We start from the raw sequence: 18203 nt of genomic DNA on the forward strand, positions 1-18203 counted from the left end.
CACTATCAGGGGGCTAGATTGGAAGCAGAGCAGTCAGGATTTGAATTGGTGCTCTGGTATGGGATGCCAGCATTGAAGGTGGTAGCTTAATCCAATGTGTGGCAACGCTGGCCCTGACTGATGTGTTCTTTAAGAGGAATATCTTCCTGCAGTCTCCTGGTTTTAGGAAAGGCTAATAATGCCTTTTTTTTTTTTTTTTTTTTTTTTTTATTAAACTTTTATTTAATGAATATAGATTTCCAAAGTATAGCTTATGGGTTACAATGGCTTCCCCCCTCCCATAACTTCCCTCCCGCCCGCCACCCTCCCCTTTCCCCTTCCATTCATGTAAAGATTCATTTTCAATTCTCTTTGTATACAGAAGATCAGTTTAGTATATATTAGGTAAAGATTTCAACTTTTTGCCCATATAGCAACATCAAGTGAAAAAACTACCATTGGATTACTAATTATAGCATTAAATAGCAATGTGCAGCACATTAAAGACAGAGATCCTACAGAATTTTTTTTTTTCAAATTAATTAATTTTCTATGCCATTTCCATTTTAACACCAGGTTATTTTTTTTTTCATTTCCAATTCTCTTTATATACAGAAGATCACTTCAGTATTTAATTAGCAAAGACCTCATCAGTCTGCGCCCACACAGAAACGCAAAGTATAAAAATACCGTTTCAGTACCAGTCGTAGCATCACTTGGCTTTAGACGACACATTAGGGACAGATCCCACATGGGGTGTAAGTACACAGTGACTCCTGTTGCTGACTTAACAATTTGACACTCCTGTTCATGGCGTCAGTAATCTCCCTAGGCTCTAGTCATGAGTTGCCAGGGCTATGGAAGCCTTTAGAGTTCGCTGACTTTGATCTTATTCCGATAGGGTCATAGTCAAAGTGGAGGTTCTCTCCTCCCTTCGGAGAAGGGTACCTCCTTCTTTGATGGCCCCGTTCTTTCCACTGGGATCTCACTCACAGAGATCATTCATTTAGGTCTCTTTTTTTTTTTTCCCATGATATCTTGGCTTTCCATGCCTGCTATACTCCCATGGGCTCTTCAGCCAGATCCGAATGCCCTGAGGGCTGATTCTGAGGCCAGAGTGTTGTTTAGGACATCTGCCATCCTATGAGTCTGCTGTGTATCCCACTTCCCATGTTGGATCTTTCTCTCCCTTTTTGATTCTATCAGTCAGTATCAGCAGATACTTGTCTTGTTTGTGTGATCTCTTTGAGTCTTAGACCTGTCAGAGCTATCAATTGTGAGCTGAAATTGGTCACCTGGACCAGTGCGATGGCATTGGTACATGCCATCTTGATGGAATTGTGTTGGAATCCCCTGGCACGTTTCTAACTCCACCATTTGCGGCCAGACCGATTGAGCATGTTCCAAATTGTTCATCTCCTCCCTCTCTTTTTCCACTCTTAGATTTAACAGGGATCACTTTTCAGTTAAAATTTAAACACCTAAGAATAATTGTGTGTTAATTACTGAGTTCAACCAATAGTACTAGAACAACAACAATAACAACAAATACTAAAATGGATAAAGTATTACATTGTACATCTAAAGTCAGGACAGGAGCTGATCAGTTCATTGTTGCTTATAGTGTCCGTTTCACTTAACAGGTTTCCCCTTTGGTGCTCAGTTGTCACCGATCAGGGAAAACAAATGATATTTTTCTCTTTGGGTCTGGCTTAATTCACTCAGCATGATGTTTTCCAGATTGCTCCATCTTGTTGCTAATAATGCCTTTCAAGAGCTACAGTCACCCTCAACTTACAGCACCTGCATCTACCACTATTGCCGTCAAAGGCAACAACCAATTCCTTTTTTTTTTTAACTTTTATTTAATAAATATAAATTTCCAAAGTACAGCTTTTGGATTACAGTGGCTTCCCCCCTCCCCATAACTTCCCTCCCACCTGCAACCCTCCCATCTCCCACTCCCTCTCCCATTCCATTCACATCAAGATTCATTTTCAATTATCTTTATATACAGAAGATCAGTTTAGTATATATTAAGTAAAGATTTCAATAGTTTGCACCCACACAGAAACACAAAGTGTAAAGTACTATTTGAGTACTAGTTATAGCATTAATTCACATTGGACAACACATTAAAGACAGAGATGTGCAACAACCAATTCTATCATGGACATGGCTGAAGACTCGGGCTGACTGCTCTCACTCAGATGCCTCTGCAGTACTTGCTGGTTTGTTTCCCACAAGAATTCCTTTGGAGACTTCCTCTCATCTCCTGCCTCCTCTGGGTTCCTGGCTCCCAGGAAAGCACCAGCAATACTCTTCTCTGGGTATTTTTACCATAAGAGACACAGAAAAGATAACGTTAAAGCTAAACAGGGTAAAAGTAGGAGTAGAAGAAGGGAGAAAGAGTACTTAAACAGAATCACTAAATAATGCCTTTGGAAAACCTAATTGTGTGTGTGTGTTTAACCCCAAAATTAAATGATTAGATTTCACCTTTATAGTTGCCAAATTGTTTCCTCCTTTTCCTATGACTTGAAGAAAATTTATAGTATCTTTCTCTCTTAAACAGTAAGAGCAACTACACTTGCTGAAGAAACAATGGCTCAAAAAAGGCAATGTTTACTTTTAAACATGAGCAATTTCATATCTAATTCCAATGTCTGTTAAAAAGAAATTTATAACAAAAAATATGGTCGAATCCATTCATCTAGCTCATTAAAACTCTGTTAAGTTTCCCTAACTATCTCCTGAAAAAAAATCCTTTCAAAAATCCACCTAACTGAAGTATTTTGTTACTTAAAGATGTCATTAAATATTTCCACCCTTAGATATATTAAAACACAGACAGCATACACAGGAATAATAAAGATAACATACTTGAATAATACCTAGTCACCGTGTTTCTCCGATATCCTATTGCCTAATTTCACTGACATGTAATAGAGAATATTTTTCTCCATCCAGTGCTTAGAACTCAGCGTAAATTGAAAATGTTTGGTACGTCAAGGAATTCTCTCATCTAGTTCTTATTCCGGAATACAATGCCTATCATATGATTTATATTGGAAAATCATACTTGGATTGCACTATATTTAGAACTTAGAAACACTTTTGAGATACATGCATAAGTAATCAAACCTGAAGTATCTTATTATCTACAAATATTAACTTTTAATAGTTCATATTTCCAAAACAGTTTGATGAGACTTTAACACATATCTTAAATTGAGTGCTAAATTTAAAAAAAAGCATCTCCATTTTCATTATAGTAAAATGACCCAATGTTTTTTACTGTGAATATGTATTTGCTTGGATTGAAATGTGATAGCAAAGTCTACAGTCACAACAATCTAAGATTAGATAAACAACTGGCTTTTTTCAGAGCAAAATCAAGGTTCTATACACTTCTCAGTAACTTAAATGAATGATGCAGGTCCAAATGCATAAATATAGTTAAATTGCCAGACTATGGAGTGCAAATGGGCCAAGATCTATTAAATACATAAACATATATGCACTGTATTCTCTTTTACTTCTTACCATGGCACAAGAGATAAATTAAATGTCTTGAGAAAATTCATGGGAAATGTGTATTATGAAAGAATTATGTATGGATTTCAATCTTTTTGGCTCCAAAATAATCTTAACTTATAATTCTGGTTTTTTTTTCCAAAAACTTTTTGAAGTCCCCTTGTATATTGCCTGTTCCTGTATCCTCTGGAAAGGCAGAATTGGATGTGTGATGGTATTAGTGCTATCAATAACTGCTGCTGGAAACAAGAATAACATATTGACATTTAAACAATTTGGGTGATTGATATATAGATTTATATGAGTATGGAAAACTATAAAGGATAAAATGATTCTAATGAATATTAAGTTACTTTTAAAAAGAACATGTGATGAAAGAACAGAGGTTTTGTGATGTAAGTATGACTAAACAATAATTTTAAGTTCCCAAAGAGTGAAAACCTGCAGATCTAATGTGTTTTCTATAAATTATTTATGAATTATTTAGACCTAACCCAATGGAAAGTGCTTCAAGGTGGGGAAAATCTGAAAAACATAAAGAATGATTTCCCTGAAATGGGCTCGTACTGGATATTTGGTTTTCCTCAGCACAGGTTCCACTGACATTGGAGTCCTGTGAGAATCAGCGGGAATTCCCTACTCAAATGAAATCAAGCTATGCATACAATTATTAAACTATAGGGTCTTCTTATAAAGTAAAAACAGCACAACAGAGTGGTAATAAGCACGGACATGAGGTGATTCTAATCCTAACACACGGGTCAGGCCAAATACCATCAATCAATGATTATAGGCTAGCAATATAATTATTACTAATAAGCACTGAGAAACTTGCATAGGTAAGACATGCTACACAAATGTCAAGAAGAAAGAAATTACTTCCAGTTGGGAGGGCTTGAAACTCCCAGGAAGATCAAGATTTGAAAGATGTGTAGAATGCAAAAAAACAGAGAAAAACATGTTTCTGCTGAAGCAGGCTTTCTCCTTTCTGCCTTCTCTGTTCCTTATAATCATAAAATTATTGGAAACTCATCTCTTTAAATTCTTGGTCTCTTCACCTATGATCTCTTCATCACTCCAATCCATCAAAAAAAAAAAAACTGGCAAAGTAATCATCTGGTAATCTAAGTATGATCCTACAGGACCACACAGACCAAGACTGGAATTAAGGGGCACATTGTGCATAATCTGAAAAATCTTGGCTTATAAGACACTAAATGTCCAGTCCCATACAACCCACTGTATACACAATTGTACTCAAATAGATCCTATTCCAAGAAATAAGTAACAGGGGAACTGATTTTTTTATTGTATGGTAACTTGTCCAAGATCACACAACCAGTAAATGGGAAGTCTGAATTTAAATGTAACTAGTCTGATTTCTGACTGCTGAGATATTGTCTGTTTGACTCACACAGCACCATCAATACTGGATCAGTTCTGCCTGTCACTCTTTGAATGGGCCTTGAAAACCCAAATGAAGTCTAGATAGGACCAACCAGGATTAATCTGATAGACACCACATATAAAGATAAAATAATAAGATATTTAAGAAAACAAATTTTTAAAAAGCAGGAAAACGTTTTGTTTAGCAGGCATTCATTAAGAACCCACCATTGGGCAGCTGTCCTGCAAGCATGGGTATACCAAGGTGAAGAAAACAAGGCCCTGGCTCTCTGGGAGGCTAAGCCAAGCCACTTGCTTTAAGGGCTACACAAGGCAAAAAGGCAAAGATTCACACTGTAGTGTTCCCAAAGCAGATCCCAGGCACATGGATCACAGGGAAGGAGACTTGAACTGTTTACAAGAGTAAGGTCTTCCCAATCAGCTAATCTGTCTCACGACTAAGGAGGTTTGCTGAGAGGTTCAAGGAATGATCATTATAAATATTATGCTAGGAATTCCACTATGCTACAGAAGGTGAACCAGGAGCCCAGGATGGGCTAGCATTCATCACATCGCTTTCATCTTACTCCTTGAAACAGAGCTGAGATGTTTCACAGCCACCTTTGCAGTTAGATGTGGCCTTTGAGCTATATTCTAGTGAGGGAAATGCAAGTATATGTGATATATGTGCTTCCAGGTCTGCCTCATAAAAACACAAGCATGCCATCCTCCATGCTCTTTCTCCCTGATACAACAAAGTCTGTAAACTTCTGGAATCCTGTGTTACAACCAGCAGAATCACAAAATGGTAGGAACCCAGGCCCCTGCAGCACTCCAGGGCAGCTGATTTCCCATGAAAAACAGAAGCAAAAAATAAACATTCACTGTGTCCATCAACAGATTTGAAGAGTATTCTTAGAGGAGCAAAATGACTTTAACTTGGATGATATGATTGTTTTTCCTAATAGAGTGTACATTGCTTGAAACCAAGGAATGACCGGTGCTCAACTTTGTTATCATCAGGTACACAACTGAGTACTTCAACTAGGTAGATATTAAATATACATATATTGAATGGAAGATCAGTGGAGAAGAAACCAATGTTCTAAAGCTGGAATATAGAAGGCATATATTTAAATGGTTAATATTCAAACTTAGGCAAGAGGAGAGGATCTGAGTATAGTGGTCGGAGCAGCAAGTCAGCTAGACATAGTTATATACACACACATGTATGTACATGTATATGAAGTATATATATGGATATATGTATATGGGGATGCATTTATATATACACACATGTATGTATGGTGGGCATGAGAGAGAAATTTGCAATACATGCTTTAAATTCTACATAGTGATAAGTGCAAATACTGAGGGCACAGATGGAATAATATTTGTCAAATGATGTCTGTGAATGTTATGAAAGTCTGACCCAATATGGAAAATTTGAGATACTTTTTTCCAACTCCCTTGCTGAATGAGTTTAGTCCATCAGGGAAACTGTTTCCTCCTGAGTTACTGAGAATCAATATCATGATCTTTACTTTCCATTTCCACTGCTTTCTTCACGTCTCCCTGATCTGATACACCAAAATGAAAATATTGGTAGCAAGCATACTCTTGGAGTTTTTCCAGGCAGCACCAGGAGAGGAAGTGCCAGAAATTTCAGAAGAAAGCCTGTTTTCATGAGATTTCCTGCCTTCCTTACATCGCAACATGTCCAAATAGTTCAGATAACCTCCAGTTGAACTCTACGTTGCTTCATTCCGACTGAAATCAAGTGGCTGAGCTAAGGCTCACCCATCCTGCAAAGGTTGCAGTGTATGAACTATAATACTAAAGCAGGCCCACCAATATGGACGCTGGATACCCTCATTCCAGTCCTGACTCCTGAAGAACCCAAGCCAACCTCCTGGCTCCAGTGTCAGATGCTCAGTCTTGAGCTATTCCCCTCTTTGAATGCATCTCCCAGGGCTTTGTCTATGCCTTGATTTCCTCGACTGCTTACCACTGACAATTTTTTTTTTTCAATAACTTCTTCCTCAGGGAGAAGTCATTATTTCCCAATAATTTCCTTAAGACTGAAAAATCCAATGTTTGTTGTACCTCAAATCTAGGTAAACTCAGAAATGCTATCTGGTTGTTAAAATCTTAGAGTAAGAACATGTTCCAGGTCAGAGATCTAGCTATTCACAATTAAAATTTTGAGGTTGGACATGTCCTTTGGGGTGAAATGCCTTTTATTTCCTTTGTCTTCTACTTTTGTCCATGACATCAGTGCACTCCTCGGGATGGCTGTGTCTCTAAGTTTACATCTTGATTCTCCTTCTTTCTGTTGCTTCCTTCCTAGAAGCCTTGTTTCTTTCTTTCTTTCTTTTTTTTTTTTTTTCCATTCCAAGCATACTGTTTGGCTCGCTAGGGGAAAGCTGAATAAAAAGTATCACCAGGTTCTCAACTAACACATCCATTATTTTCTCTTTTCCTATGATATTTTTGTTACCAGGATATAATATATTTATATTACCAACATGTGAAGGCGGTTTATAGAACCTACCATGACCTAAAATCATCTAAATGGGCATCGTAGACCCCAGACCTTCGCCTGGAACCAGCTGTCTCTTCCTAGGCAGAAACTCCAAACAAGCTCACACAATGGTTTATTTTCATAATTTTTTAAGAGCAGGAAATCATCAAGAATCCGCCAGAAGAATACATGGAAGCCTATGTATAAAACGAATTCACCCATTCTACAGGAAATCAAGATATTCATAAAGAAAGAAATACTGACAAAATAGTCAAACACAACCACAATGTCACCAAGTCGCAGCCTACAACTTTCTGCACAGACTCCCTAATCCCTCTCGGCTTGCTTTCAGAAAGGCATGTTTGATATTACACACCTATTACAGTGACAAGTGAGGAGGGGCTTCACCAGGACACACTGTTCACACACACACACACACAACACACACACACGCTGCAGCATCTCGGCGCAAGGTGGGAACCACGCAGGAAAAGGGCGCAAACTCCGAGTTCTTCTCTCCCTTTGGTCCTTTCTTTCCTAGGCTGATGGGAGAACCTGGTAGGGATATTGGCTGAAGAAATCCAAGAAATGCCACCAGAGACGTATGAGAATACAGCCGCATTCTTATTTGACATCTGGAATCCAGTTGGCTTGTAGGAACTTGCAACAGGAATTGAACTTGGAGAAACACCCACCTCAACCACTCCTGTTACCTAGCTCAAGCATTCCTGCTCTGACTCGGATGTCTCCGGGGTTTCCCGGCAAGGTAGCTTATGCCTGATAGTTCACAGGTGAGTAGCGGCGCCGACCCTCCTCCCCACTCCTCGAATTAAAGACGGGAGGGGAAACAGCAGCGAGAGCCCCCCCGCCCCGGCGGCGCCCGTTGCCCTGTGACCTGTGCAAAGCTTACCACGTATGTGCCACCGTGAAGCGTCGCTGTTTGGGGATGTTGCTGCTCAGAAGCATCCTGCGCAGGAGCCTGGGGGAATTTCTCGGAGAAATCACCGGCGAGAGCTTGGGAGAGACCGATTTCCTCGCCGTCTTGGACTTCTCGTGCTGCAACAGGTTTTCCCGCAAGGATTTCACAAGATCCTCGTTCAGCCACGGGTTTGGACCGTGCGGATTATCCACTTCGGGGACGGCCAAGGTGTCCGGGCTTGTCGTGTGCTGGGCCATTTTCCTGGTCAACTCGGCGCAGCTGGCAGCAACCCAGGGCAACGTGGTTGCCTGGCCTCTCTCCAGTGATTCCCTCGCGCAGAGCCCGGGAAACGTCCTTCGAAGCAGGTCGGCTCCAGCTGCTGCTAGTTCATGCGGGCGCCTGCCTCAGTCTCTCGGCGGAGACGCGGCGGGTGCGGACGAGGGGGCGCCCTCCTCCGCCCAGGCGAACGTCAGCCCTGCTCTCTCGACCCCGCCGGAGATCACCGAGGAGCTCGCCTGGCAGAGGAACATGGAGGGAAGCCACTGCTCGCAGGGCTTTGTCAGCGCTGCAAAGCTGCCTGGCAAACTATTGGAACTAATGCGCCGCAGCTGCTCCACTGACTTCTGCTTATGTACATAAAAAGTCCTGGGGGGAGGGCTTAACCATCAGATGCCTGCTGCTCGGCTGCTTGGCCAGTCTTTCCATTTGCTTATTCCTGAATCCAAAGGAAAGAAAAACTTTGAACCTGACCTTCCTCTCCCGCAAGGGCTATTTATCTCCCTACGGTTCACGTTCATAAAAGAAAACTGCTAGTCCTTTGTGTTTCTTTTTTAATAAGAATAAACACGCAATAGCTAGACAAGGAGTAATATTCCCAGCTTTATACTAAACTCAGTCTGATGCACCTTACAAGAGAAATCCCAATAAAATGCACTCCCTCCCCTAGTTAGAAACCAAACAAAAGGTTTCAAACCACACATGGAACACATCACAGGTTGCTGTACTGTTCTACAATAGGGCGTGAATTAGAGCCTCCTCAAGACAAGAGCAGCACCCTTTAGGCCCACAAATGGTGTTTGTTATGTCTTCCCATTTGAATTCATACCCCTCCAGAGACAGTCTGTTTTCATAAGAGTAGTTAAAATGATCTTAAAGTTTCAGTTATTAAGTACGCTACATGCAATTTTATGTACCACTATAGAAAGGTAAAATAAATCTAGCTAATCATAATTTCCTTTATTGCCTTTTACTGCAAGATTATAATGTGTGATGAATATAGCTTCAACAAAAGTATTCAGAGGAGGTTGAAAACAAAAAAGAAACTATCTTGTTACTGAAAATGAAGTGCTCTAAGGAGTCAACTAGTGGAGTGAGAGATAAGGCCTGTTGACTTGCAGTATGAGTACAACACACGTGCAATATGTGCATGTGGCACAAGCACGCGCACACCGCACTTGCAGGCATTCGAACAGCACAAGGAAAGAACTCAAACCTTGGAGTAGGCGTGACTGCATCAGCCCAGCTGTCTACAGTTTAGGGATGAACTCAAATCAGTTTTCTCAGCATGGAAGAGGATTTTCCTTATTTAGAAAACAATAAGAAGGAGCTCCAAAATGCATCTGCTCATAATGGAGACTGAATCTCCAAATCAGATTTTTTTTTTTTTTTGGTAAGTATAATTACCATTAAGTCAACTTAAAGTTACTCCTCTCACCCCACCCTGGTTAATCCACCTTAAGTTTCATTTCCTTGTTTTCAAAATGATACAGAAAAATACACTCAGGTTCTGTTCACAGAAACACAGGGTGGATGACCTGGTCCATCTCTCTTAATGTATCTAACAATTCAATGTGACATGTATGCCATGCCTTAGGCAGAAAATGGTATGCAAATATGTGAATTTGAAAAATTAGGGGAGGGTGTCTGGCAGAGCAATTTAGACACTCCTTGAGAGGCCTATATCTCACCTTGGAGTCTGAGTTCAAGTCCAGGCTCCGCCCTGGATTCCAGCTTCCTGCTAAAGTGCACCCTGGCAAGCAGCAGGTGAGTGCTCAAGTACTTAGATCTGGATTTAGTTCCTAGCTCCTGGCTTCAGCCTAGCATAGCTCAGCTGTTGTGAGTAAATGGGGAGTGAATCAACAGATGAAAGATCTCTCCCTCTCTCTCTCTCTCTCTCCCCCACCCCACAAAAAACCACATAAATGTTCTTTAAAAAGAAAAATCAGGGTGTGATTACTCTTATTCCTAAGGAATTTTTACCAATGCAAAATATTACATCATTGTGCAACATTAGGCAGCAAGGCCCCTTAGTGAATTAAAGGAATATATACATACGTGTGTGTGTGTGTGTATACAGAGAGAGAACACACACACACACACATATATATATATATGCTTTTTGTCTATTTATATATACATATATATATTTCTATTAGGCCAACTGGAGGGGCTGACACCTGCATTAGGAGTTGTATAAAACAGGTCTACAGTGCTTGCCCCCATGGAGCTCGTACCATATTGAATAGGACTGGACAGTGCTCAGAAAAAGACACCTAGAAAGCAATAAATTCCAGCACAGAAAGTACAATGTAAGTGTGGTACATAGGTGACAAGGGGATTTTGTAGTAAAATAAAGTCTGAAGCAAAGGAGGTTCAAAAATCAATGGAAAGCAAGATAAGAAAGAAGTGCATTCCAGAAAAGTAGGATGTGCAAATTTATGCAATGCAGAAAAAGGGGTAAAAAGTCCAGCAATCAAGCAATCGGTAGATATAAAGCCTGTTTAGGTTCAAAGAAATAAACAATTCAGGTAATAAATTAAAGTAAGAAAAAAAACCAGGATGTGGAAAATTGACATGGCAAAAAAAAAATGTTTTTTAAAGAAAATCACCCCACTTTCTAAAGACTTCATTTCAGTCAACAAATATTTGTGGGCATTTATTTTGCAGCAGGCACTATAGTGCATACTCTGTTCTGTCTTTGCCCTCGGGGAGCCTGTAGTCTGGCAGAATAGATGACAAGTGCAAATTATTGGCAGGAAGAAATGGAGCTCAAGTTTCCAGATAAGAGCCTGGGGTCAGGAGATATTTAAGCATCTGGTGCCAAGTAAAGTGACTTCATGTCCACAGAGATACAAGGAAGGTTGATATGGCTTATCTGCTGGGATATTCAGTGAGTTCAAGGGAAGTCTAGATTCTAATTCTTACTTTCAATGATTGTATAGAAAGCACTAAAGAAAGCAAAGTACACTCTGGTCTTCTCAGAAAGACTGGTGTTGATGATGATAACTAAGCTAAAACAGAGAATATGACAATGTTGTATTAAAAATTCACTGAACATTGTGGTTAGACTTGGACTAAATCTGAATGAAAGGCATTTAACAAATGTCCATTGTTTTGGTAAGCATTAAAGGATTCCATTATAGAGGCAGGCCTGGCAGCCTCTTTGCAGGGTCCCAGATATATCATTATTATTAGTTCAGTTTCCCAACATCTATGTTACCCTCCTGGACTCCCCCCACCCCACCCCAGATAAAGTATAATGTGCATACTGCTTTTTAAAAATAAAAAAAAAATTTTGCTTGGAGAATTATTTGCCACCTTCTTAAAATAGCTTGAAAAAATCATGGTTGAGAATCACTGCCTTGGAAAACACAAGCGTAAAGTTCCGAAGATAACCAAAGGTGGGGGAGGTTTGAATAGATGGGCGATTTTCTTTCTAATAATACAGAAGGTCAGGGGAGCCCCACCAACAGGAACACTCCACAGCCTGCCTTTTGTACAAAATCTCTCCAAAACGAGCTGCCAGCAACTTGTCTGAAAAACACTGCTGTAAGTGACAGCCAAATAAGGCCTTAGGTTTTAACAAGTGGAAATTTGAAAGTGGGTGAAATGTTGATAAAGTCACCCACGCCTAGAATAGCAGATAACATCTGAACTTCACAAAAATTTTCCTAGATACCTCTTTGTGGATTTCCAAATTTATGGGGTTTTTAGAATATTCAAAATCTTTGAAAAATATTTTCTAATTATTCACAAGCAGCAAAACAAAGAAGACAAAATTTACACAGGTTCTGGGACAAAGATTGGAAGTGTGCCCTTGTCCAGGTAGGTACAGCAAGGCTGGATTTCCCACAATTGAAAGGAAACAATGGTGCAGCTAATTCAAAAGAATGGATTAATCCAGATGATTTATACTTGACTATAGAAAGCATTGTTCGCTTCTCAACTATGTTCTAATTACGTAAGCATGTATTAAAATGAGATTGCTTTCAAAAATTGTCCATAGGAAGTATTCCATGTTCTTCTGAGCTGAGAACAGGAGAGATTCCGTGGTCCAGTGGTTATGAGGAATTGGGGCCTTACAACTTGCTTTGCACCCATATATGCTACTTAGTAGCTTCATTACTTTACTTATCTGTGGCTCGTCATCTTTGAAATAAAATGATAATATAATAATAATTGCTATTGCATAGGAAAGCTACAAAGATTAAATGTGTCGAAACTCATGATTTTTTTTTCTTTTTCTTTTTTTTTTTTTTGGCCACACACACACACACACTCACTCTCTCTCTCCATGACATTGATGGACTCATGAACTCATCTGAGCCCTGGTTCAGCCAGTATAAGTGGTAGGAGCTATCCTTGCATCTGTGCATAAGTAATTCTCATATAGGTAATTCTCACTAGGTTTTATATAAATTTGTACCAAAATGGCTATACTTTTTCCTCAAAACAGTTTAGAGTGACAAGATGTCAATCAAATCATGATACATTTTAGTGGTTTTTATACCAAGTCACAAACTTAATAGGCACACTCTACTGAATAAAAAAATAAGTGTTAAGTTTTTGAGCTTTTAAATTAAATTTCATAAAGTGCTTTTCATAAAGTTGTATATATTACAGTAAATAAGTGGAGATCATTTTCTTAGCAAAGGCACCTTGGAAAGTTATTGGCACACTGGCATTTTGTCTTGCCTTTTTCTTTTTGGTAATTTCAAAATCTCTTCACATGCCTTCCACTTTGTTCAGATTTTCCTTAACAATTCATCTGAGCAACTACCCCTTTTAAAGAGTAAGGTGAATTTTAACTTGGCACCATGAAGTGAATTTTCAAGCCCTCTTAGGAATTTAGCAGGTTCTCTATAAACTGATTCTTAACGACTTAAAGAAAATTATATTCAAATGGCAGATTGCAAGCCAACAGACGAATTCAAAGTCCATTTTTTGAGATGTTGATACTCATGATATTTTTTAAAAGTGTTTGGCATAGAATAAGCAATTATTAGTCAACTAGTCAATAGCAACAGTGAGCCAGGAATTGTGCATTTTATTTCATTTAGGTATTGCAATTACCATTTGGGTGTTGAATTTGAACCAGTATTTTACAGATGGAAGCTGAGGAAGTTATCTAATTTGCCACAGGTCATATAGTTCAACAGCAGATATGGGCTAGGAAGTTGTGTTGATAAGTTGTTAGGGCCTCTAATTTTGCCTGTACACTTACCACCTCAAAAGGAAAGCTGATCTGATATTTAAAGCAAATTATAGCTATTTCAATGAAAAAGAGATACTTGAATGCCCTGAGTTCTTGTCTTTGGCTGCAGTCAGTACACTGTGACAACTTGTGAAGTTTGCCAAGTCATGAAGTTCTTAGAGAGGCATAGTATGCAAATAAGTTGGGGTGGAATTCCCGAGGATTTCATTTTTTTCCATCAATATGCCTGTACTCTTTTGACATGATGGAGTTTTAAATAAATTTCATGGTCATTTTTCATTTTGCCAAGATAATTCTGAAATTTCACTTTATTTAAAATTTTTCATTTAAGACTTACATAATTATAAATTCTGATGATAAATTATTTGATCCCTATATCTAAAAGTACATATGAACATTATAAAGCATGGTTTTAAAAATGATATATTTATTTGAAAGACAAAGTGACAGAGAATGGGGGAGACAGAGAGAGAGAAAGATTTTTTATCTGCTAGTTCACTCCCTAAATGGCCCTAATGGCCAGGGCTATGCCAAGCCATGTGGGTGGCAGGGTCCAAGCTTTTGGGCCATTATCTATTACTTTCCAAGGCACATCTGCAGGGAGTTTGATTTGAAACAGAATAGCTAGGACTTGAATCAGCACTTTTATAAGGGAAGCTGGCCTTATGTCTTTGCAAGCATCGGCTTAACCCACTGCGCCACAACACCAGTACCAGAACAGGGCTTTTTAAACCATGATCATTATCACTGAACTTATATATAGGTGCAAGACTAATTCACAAAGATTTTTAAACAGCAAAATATGTGCTTGATAAAGCAAAATACGTATAACCCAACCAACAAAGAAAAGCTATATATAAAATAAGAAACATTTGGAACCTGAAGGGTCAGAAGGAGGAACCAATAAAAATCTAGACAGATGGACAATAACTCAAAGATGAAACAAAAATTGAATTAAGTCTTAAAAGGTGGAACATATGAAAGAACAGTGAGTTTGGGGAGAGGTAAGGGATGTATTTTTAGATTCTTTACTATGGAAAAATCAGTAAAATTTATTTTATGTGGGTAAAGAATACATACAGAGATTTAAACAAGACTAATCTAGTGGCAATATGTATTATAATTTGAAAGAGGAGGATTCGGAAGGCTGTTTATTTCCACAGCTCCTATTCAATATCAATCCGTGTAGCACCAGAAAGAAGTGGGCTAATGAAGCAAGAATGAGAAGGATTCATCCATTGGCTTCACACAAGCATGCAAGTCAATAGGGAAATCAAAAATTGATTGGGCATTTCATAACATAATCAATTATACATTCCATCTAATTAAGTATGGTCCACCTAATTAATCATCAAAGGACTTAATTTTTTTTAAAAAAGAGTATCTAGGGTATATTGAACAAAGCAAATACGTCTTGATTTTTATTACTTTCTGAGCACACAATATGTTCTTCTAAGCCCACTTCATTTTAATAAAAAGATCAAAATTAGTCAAGTGGTTTTTTTCTGGATTAAAACTAAATGTTTAGAGAGATGTCTACTGGAACAGTAAGTCAACACTTCACTTGAAACAAGTTATTTTCATAGGGCCTGGCATACACCAGCAACATCAACACAGCATGTTTTATTTCTGAAAAAAAATTGCAATCCATTTTAGACCTTTCCTTTCCTCCTAATACATTCACTTAAAAATTCTAGGAATAGAACAGAAATTATCCATAATTACTCGCTAAAATCAAACGGTGAATGACCTCACTAAAAATCAAATTCAAGGCAACAGATGTGATGGCCACTAAAATATTAACATATCCCATAATTTTGGGTCTCCATTCACTGGAAAGAATTGCCAAGCATTTATTTGTTCTCAACTTGCTGACAAAAAAATCCTATGTCCTGTTCTATCTATGGTAGATCATCCTTTAGTCTGAGTTACTGAAGAAGTCACTACACAAGCACAAAACACAAGTGCACAAAACATGAGCACCCCATTATTGCTTTATCTGATCATCAAAGTCATCCTAACAAAGCAGGTACCACTACTAACATTTTGAAATTCAGAAAACTAAAATGTCAAAGAAAAGTCCAGTAACTTCCTCATATCACACACAATAAAAGATGCCCACACTTCTCAAGGCCACAACCAGATTTCCCAGCTCCTTCAAGGCCTTAATTGAAAGTTCTTCAAACTCCCCAAGCAGTTCACTATATTTCAAACAATAAATACTTAGCACACAAAGAAGTGGAATAGAGTTTAAGGGGCTTTGCCCATAATTAAAGTGGGTAAGAATAAAAAAAAATTTCCTGTCTTTGTCCATATAAGAAACAATATCCATCATATCTCCTAGCCTCAGAGGAAAAGAGCACAATAGAGATCAATCCAAAGCACAACACCAAGGAACACATTTCCTCATTGCGCTTTGATTCTTTGTGCTCGCCCTTCAATAGTCCCAAGATAGGATTTTTAGTCTTTCTCAAACTAGTATAATATAACTTGAAAACTTCCCTCTGGACCCTACACATAACATACATTTCAGCCATTCTTTCTGAATATGTTTTTTATGGGACAGTGTGTTTTACTCGAAGTATCTGTCATTCAGAGGTTATAATCATAGTTGGACATTTTTTCTCAAGTTTAACACACCTAAACAATGATTTCTCATAAGCAAATCATATTTTCCTTGATAACATTTTCCCTGCCTGCTGTAAGAAACTTTCTGAAACCCAGTCATTTATGTGAGATACTTTACAAATGGATTACACAAACACAAAATTTATTCTCCCTTCTGTAACTAGTTAAGTATCCTTTAACAAGTCCATTCAACCTCTCTGGAGCTCAGCTTTCCAGCCTAAAGTCCCATAATTTCATGCAGGTTTCAAAAGTTTAAAAATGCATAATCCAGGGGCTGGTGCTGTGGCGTGGTGGGTAAAACTGCTGCTGCAGTGCAGGCATCCCATATGGGCGCCGGTTCGAGTCCCGGCTGCTCCACTTTGAATCCAGCTCTCTGCTATGACCTGGGAAAGTAGTAGAAGAAGGCCCAAGTCCTTGGCCCCTACACCCTTGTGGGAGAGCCGGAAGAAGCTTCTAGCTCCTAGATTCGGATCAGTGAAGCTCTGGCCGTTGCAGCCAATTGGGGAGTGAAGTAGTGGATGGAAGACCTCTCTCTCTCTGCCTCTCCTTCTCTCTGTAACTCTGACTTTCCAATAAATAAATAAATATTTTAAAAAATGTATAATCTAGTAGTTTTGAGCATGTCCATAGTATATACATCTTAAATGGGCGAACTGCATGGTTTGTGAATTATATCTCAATAAAGCTAGCTTTATTTAAAAAAAAAAACATTCACACAAAAAATATAAGCATCAACTCCTCATCTTTGATTACAAATTTCGGTCGCACTTTAAGACTGCTATCAAGTGCATCCCAAGGCAACATGGACTATTCCACTTGCATATGGGTTAGTGGATGCCACAGAGCATGCTTTATGAAGAGAAGCAGCAAATACCTTTGCAATGTTTATGAAATTGAAGATGGAAAACAAGACAATGTCACACTTGTTAAGTGCCTCATGGATGCTTTTATGGCCCTGATATTTGTGAAAATTCCTGTCCAAAAAAAAAAAAATTCCTTTCCTAAGCAGGTAAAAACTTTGTTCTGACATCTGAGTCACAGCTTGGGAGACAGCATGGGAGTAAAATGCCTAAGTTAACTTTCTATTTAGAATTGAAACATTGTTTTATTTCTAAAATAAGTGATTTAAAAAAAAAAAAAAAAACGACCAGGCATAACCAAGGCAACAGGAGGAGCCTCTGTACTCACAATTACCAAAACATGCCCCACCAAAGACTAGTTCTGTCCAATTTCACTGAATGCTGTGTGAAAACAAAAGGCATTTTGTGACTTAAAAACATTGAGTCAGGTTGAATCCGTTAATTGGATTACGTCAAAATAAGATCTCGCAAGCCTTTGAACACGCCAGTGTGATTTGGCTCTGAATCCACCTGTGTCCTCCAGTACCTTCAGAGATGGATGTTTCCAGGAATGCTTACTGCAAACATCTTCTTGAACGTGGCTGATCAATAAGGGGAACTTTTCTGGTCTTTGGTGGGTGTTTTCATTTTTCCCCTCTTGAGCTGTTGTCAAACAACAGAAGGATGAGTTAGCCCTGGTGTTGCCCTGGTTCTAGCCTCCACTAGATTCAAGGTTATTATTTTCTGCTTCCAGACTTATTCCACCCTCCCCTCCAACTACTGTACCTCTGACTGTAAAAATCATAAATTCGCAGAGGCTCTGTGAGAGCCAGGACAATGAGTCTAAATGACAACCTTGTGGCCCTGTTGCTAGTTGGAAGACCGTGTGCGAAGTAA

At 38.8% G+C, this 18203-nt stretch overlaps 1 protein-coding gene across 3 annotated transcripts in view; it reads right to left on the minus strand.

The window, feature by feature from the left end:
* Nucleotides 1-18203, minus strand: part of PDE4D (phosphodiesterase 4D) — a 1616992-nt gene that overhangs the window by 811530 nt on the left and 787259 nt on the right. Inside the window, exon 1 of one of the 3 annotated variants that reach the window (XM_062212023.1) lies at nt 8337-8932. The exons of the other annotated variants lie outside the window; for them this stretch is intronic. Within the exon in view, the coding sequence (XP_062068007.1) occupies nt 8337-8602 (266 nt within the window). The 5' untranslated portion in view covers nt 8603-8932. Of the gene's footprint in view, nt 1-8336; nt 8933-18203 lie in introns of those variants that run through there. 3 annotated transcript variants of the gene reach the window in all.

The sequence above is a fragment of the Lepus europaeus genome, chromosome 15 (assembly GCF_033115175.1).
Source record: "Lepus europaeus isolate LE1 chromosome 15, mLepTim1.pri, whole genome shotgun sequence".
Lineage (NCBI taxonomy): Eukaryota > Metazoa > Chordata > Mammalia > Lagomorpha > Leporidae > Lepus > Lepus europaeus.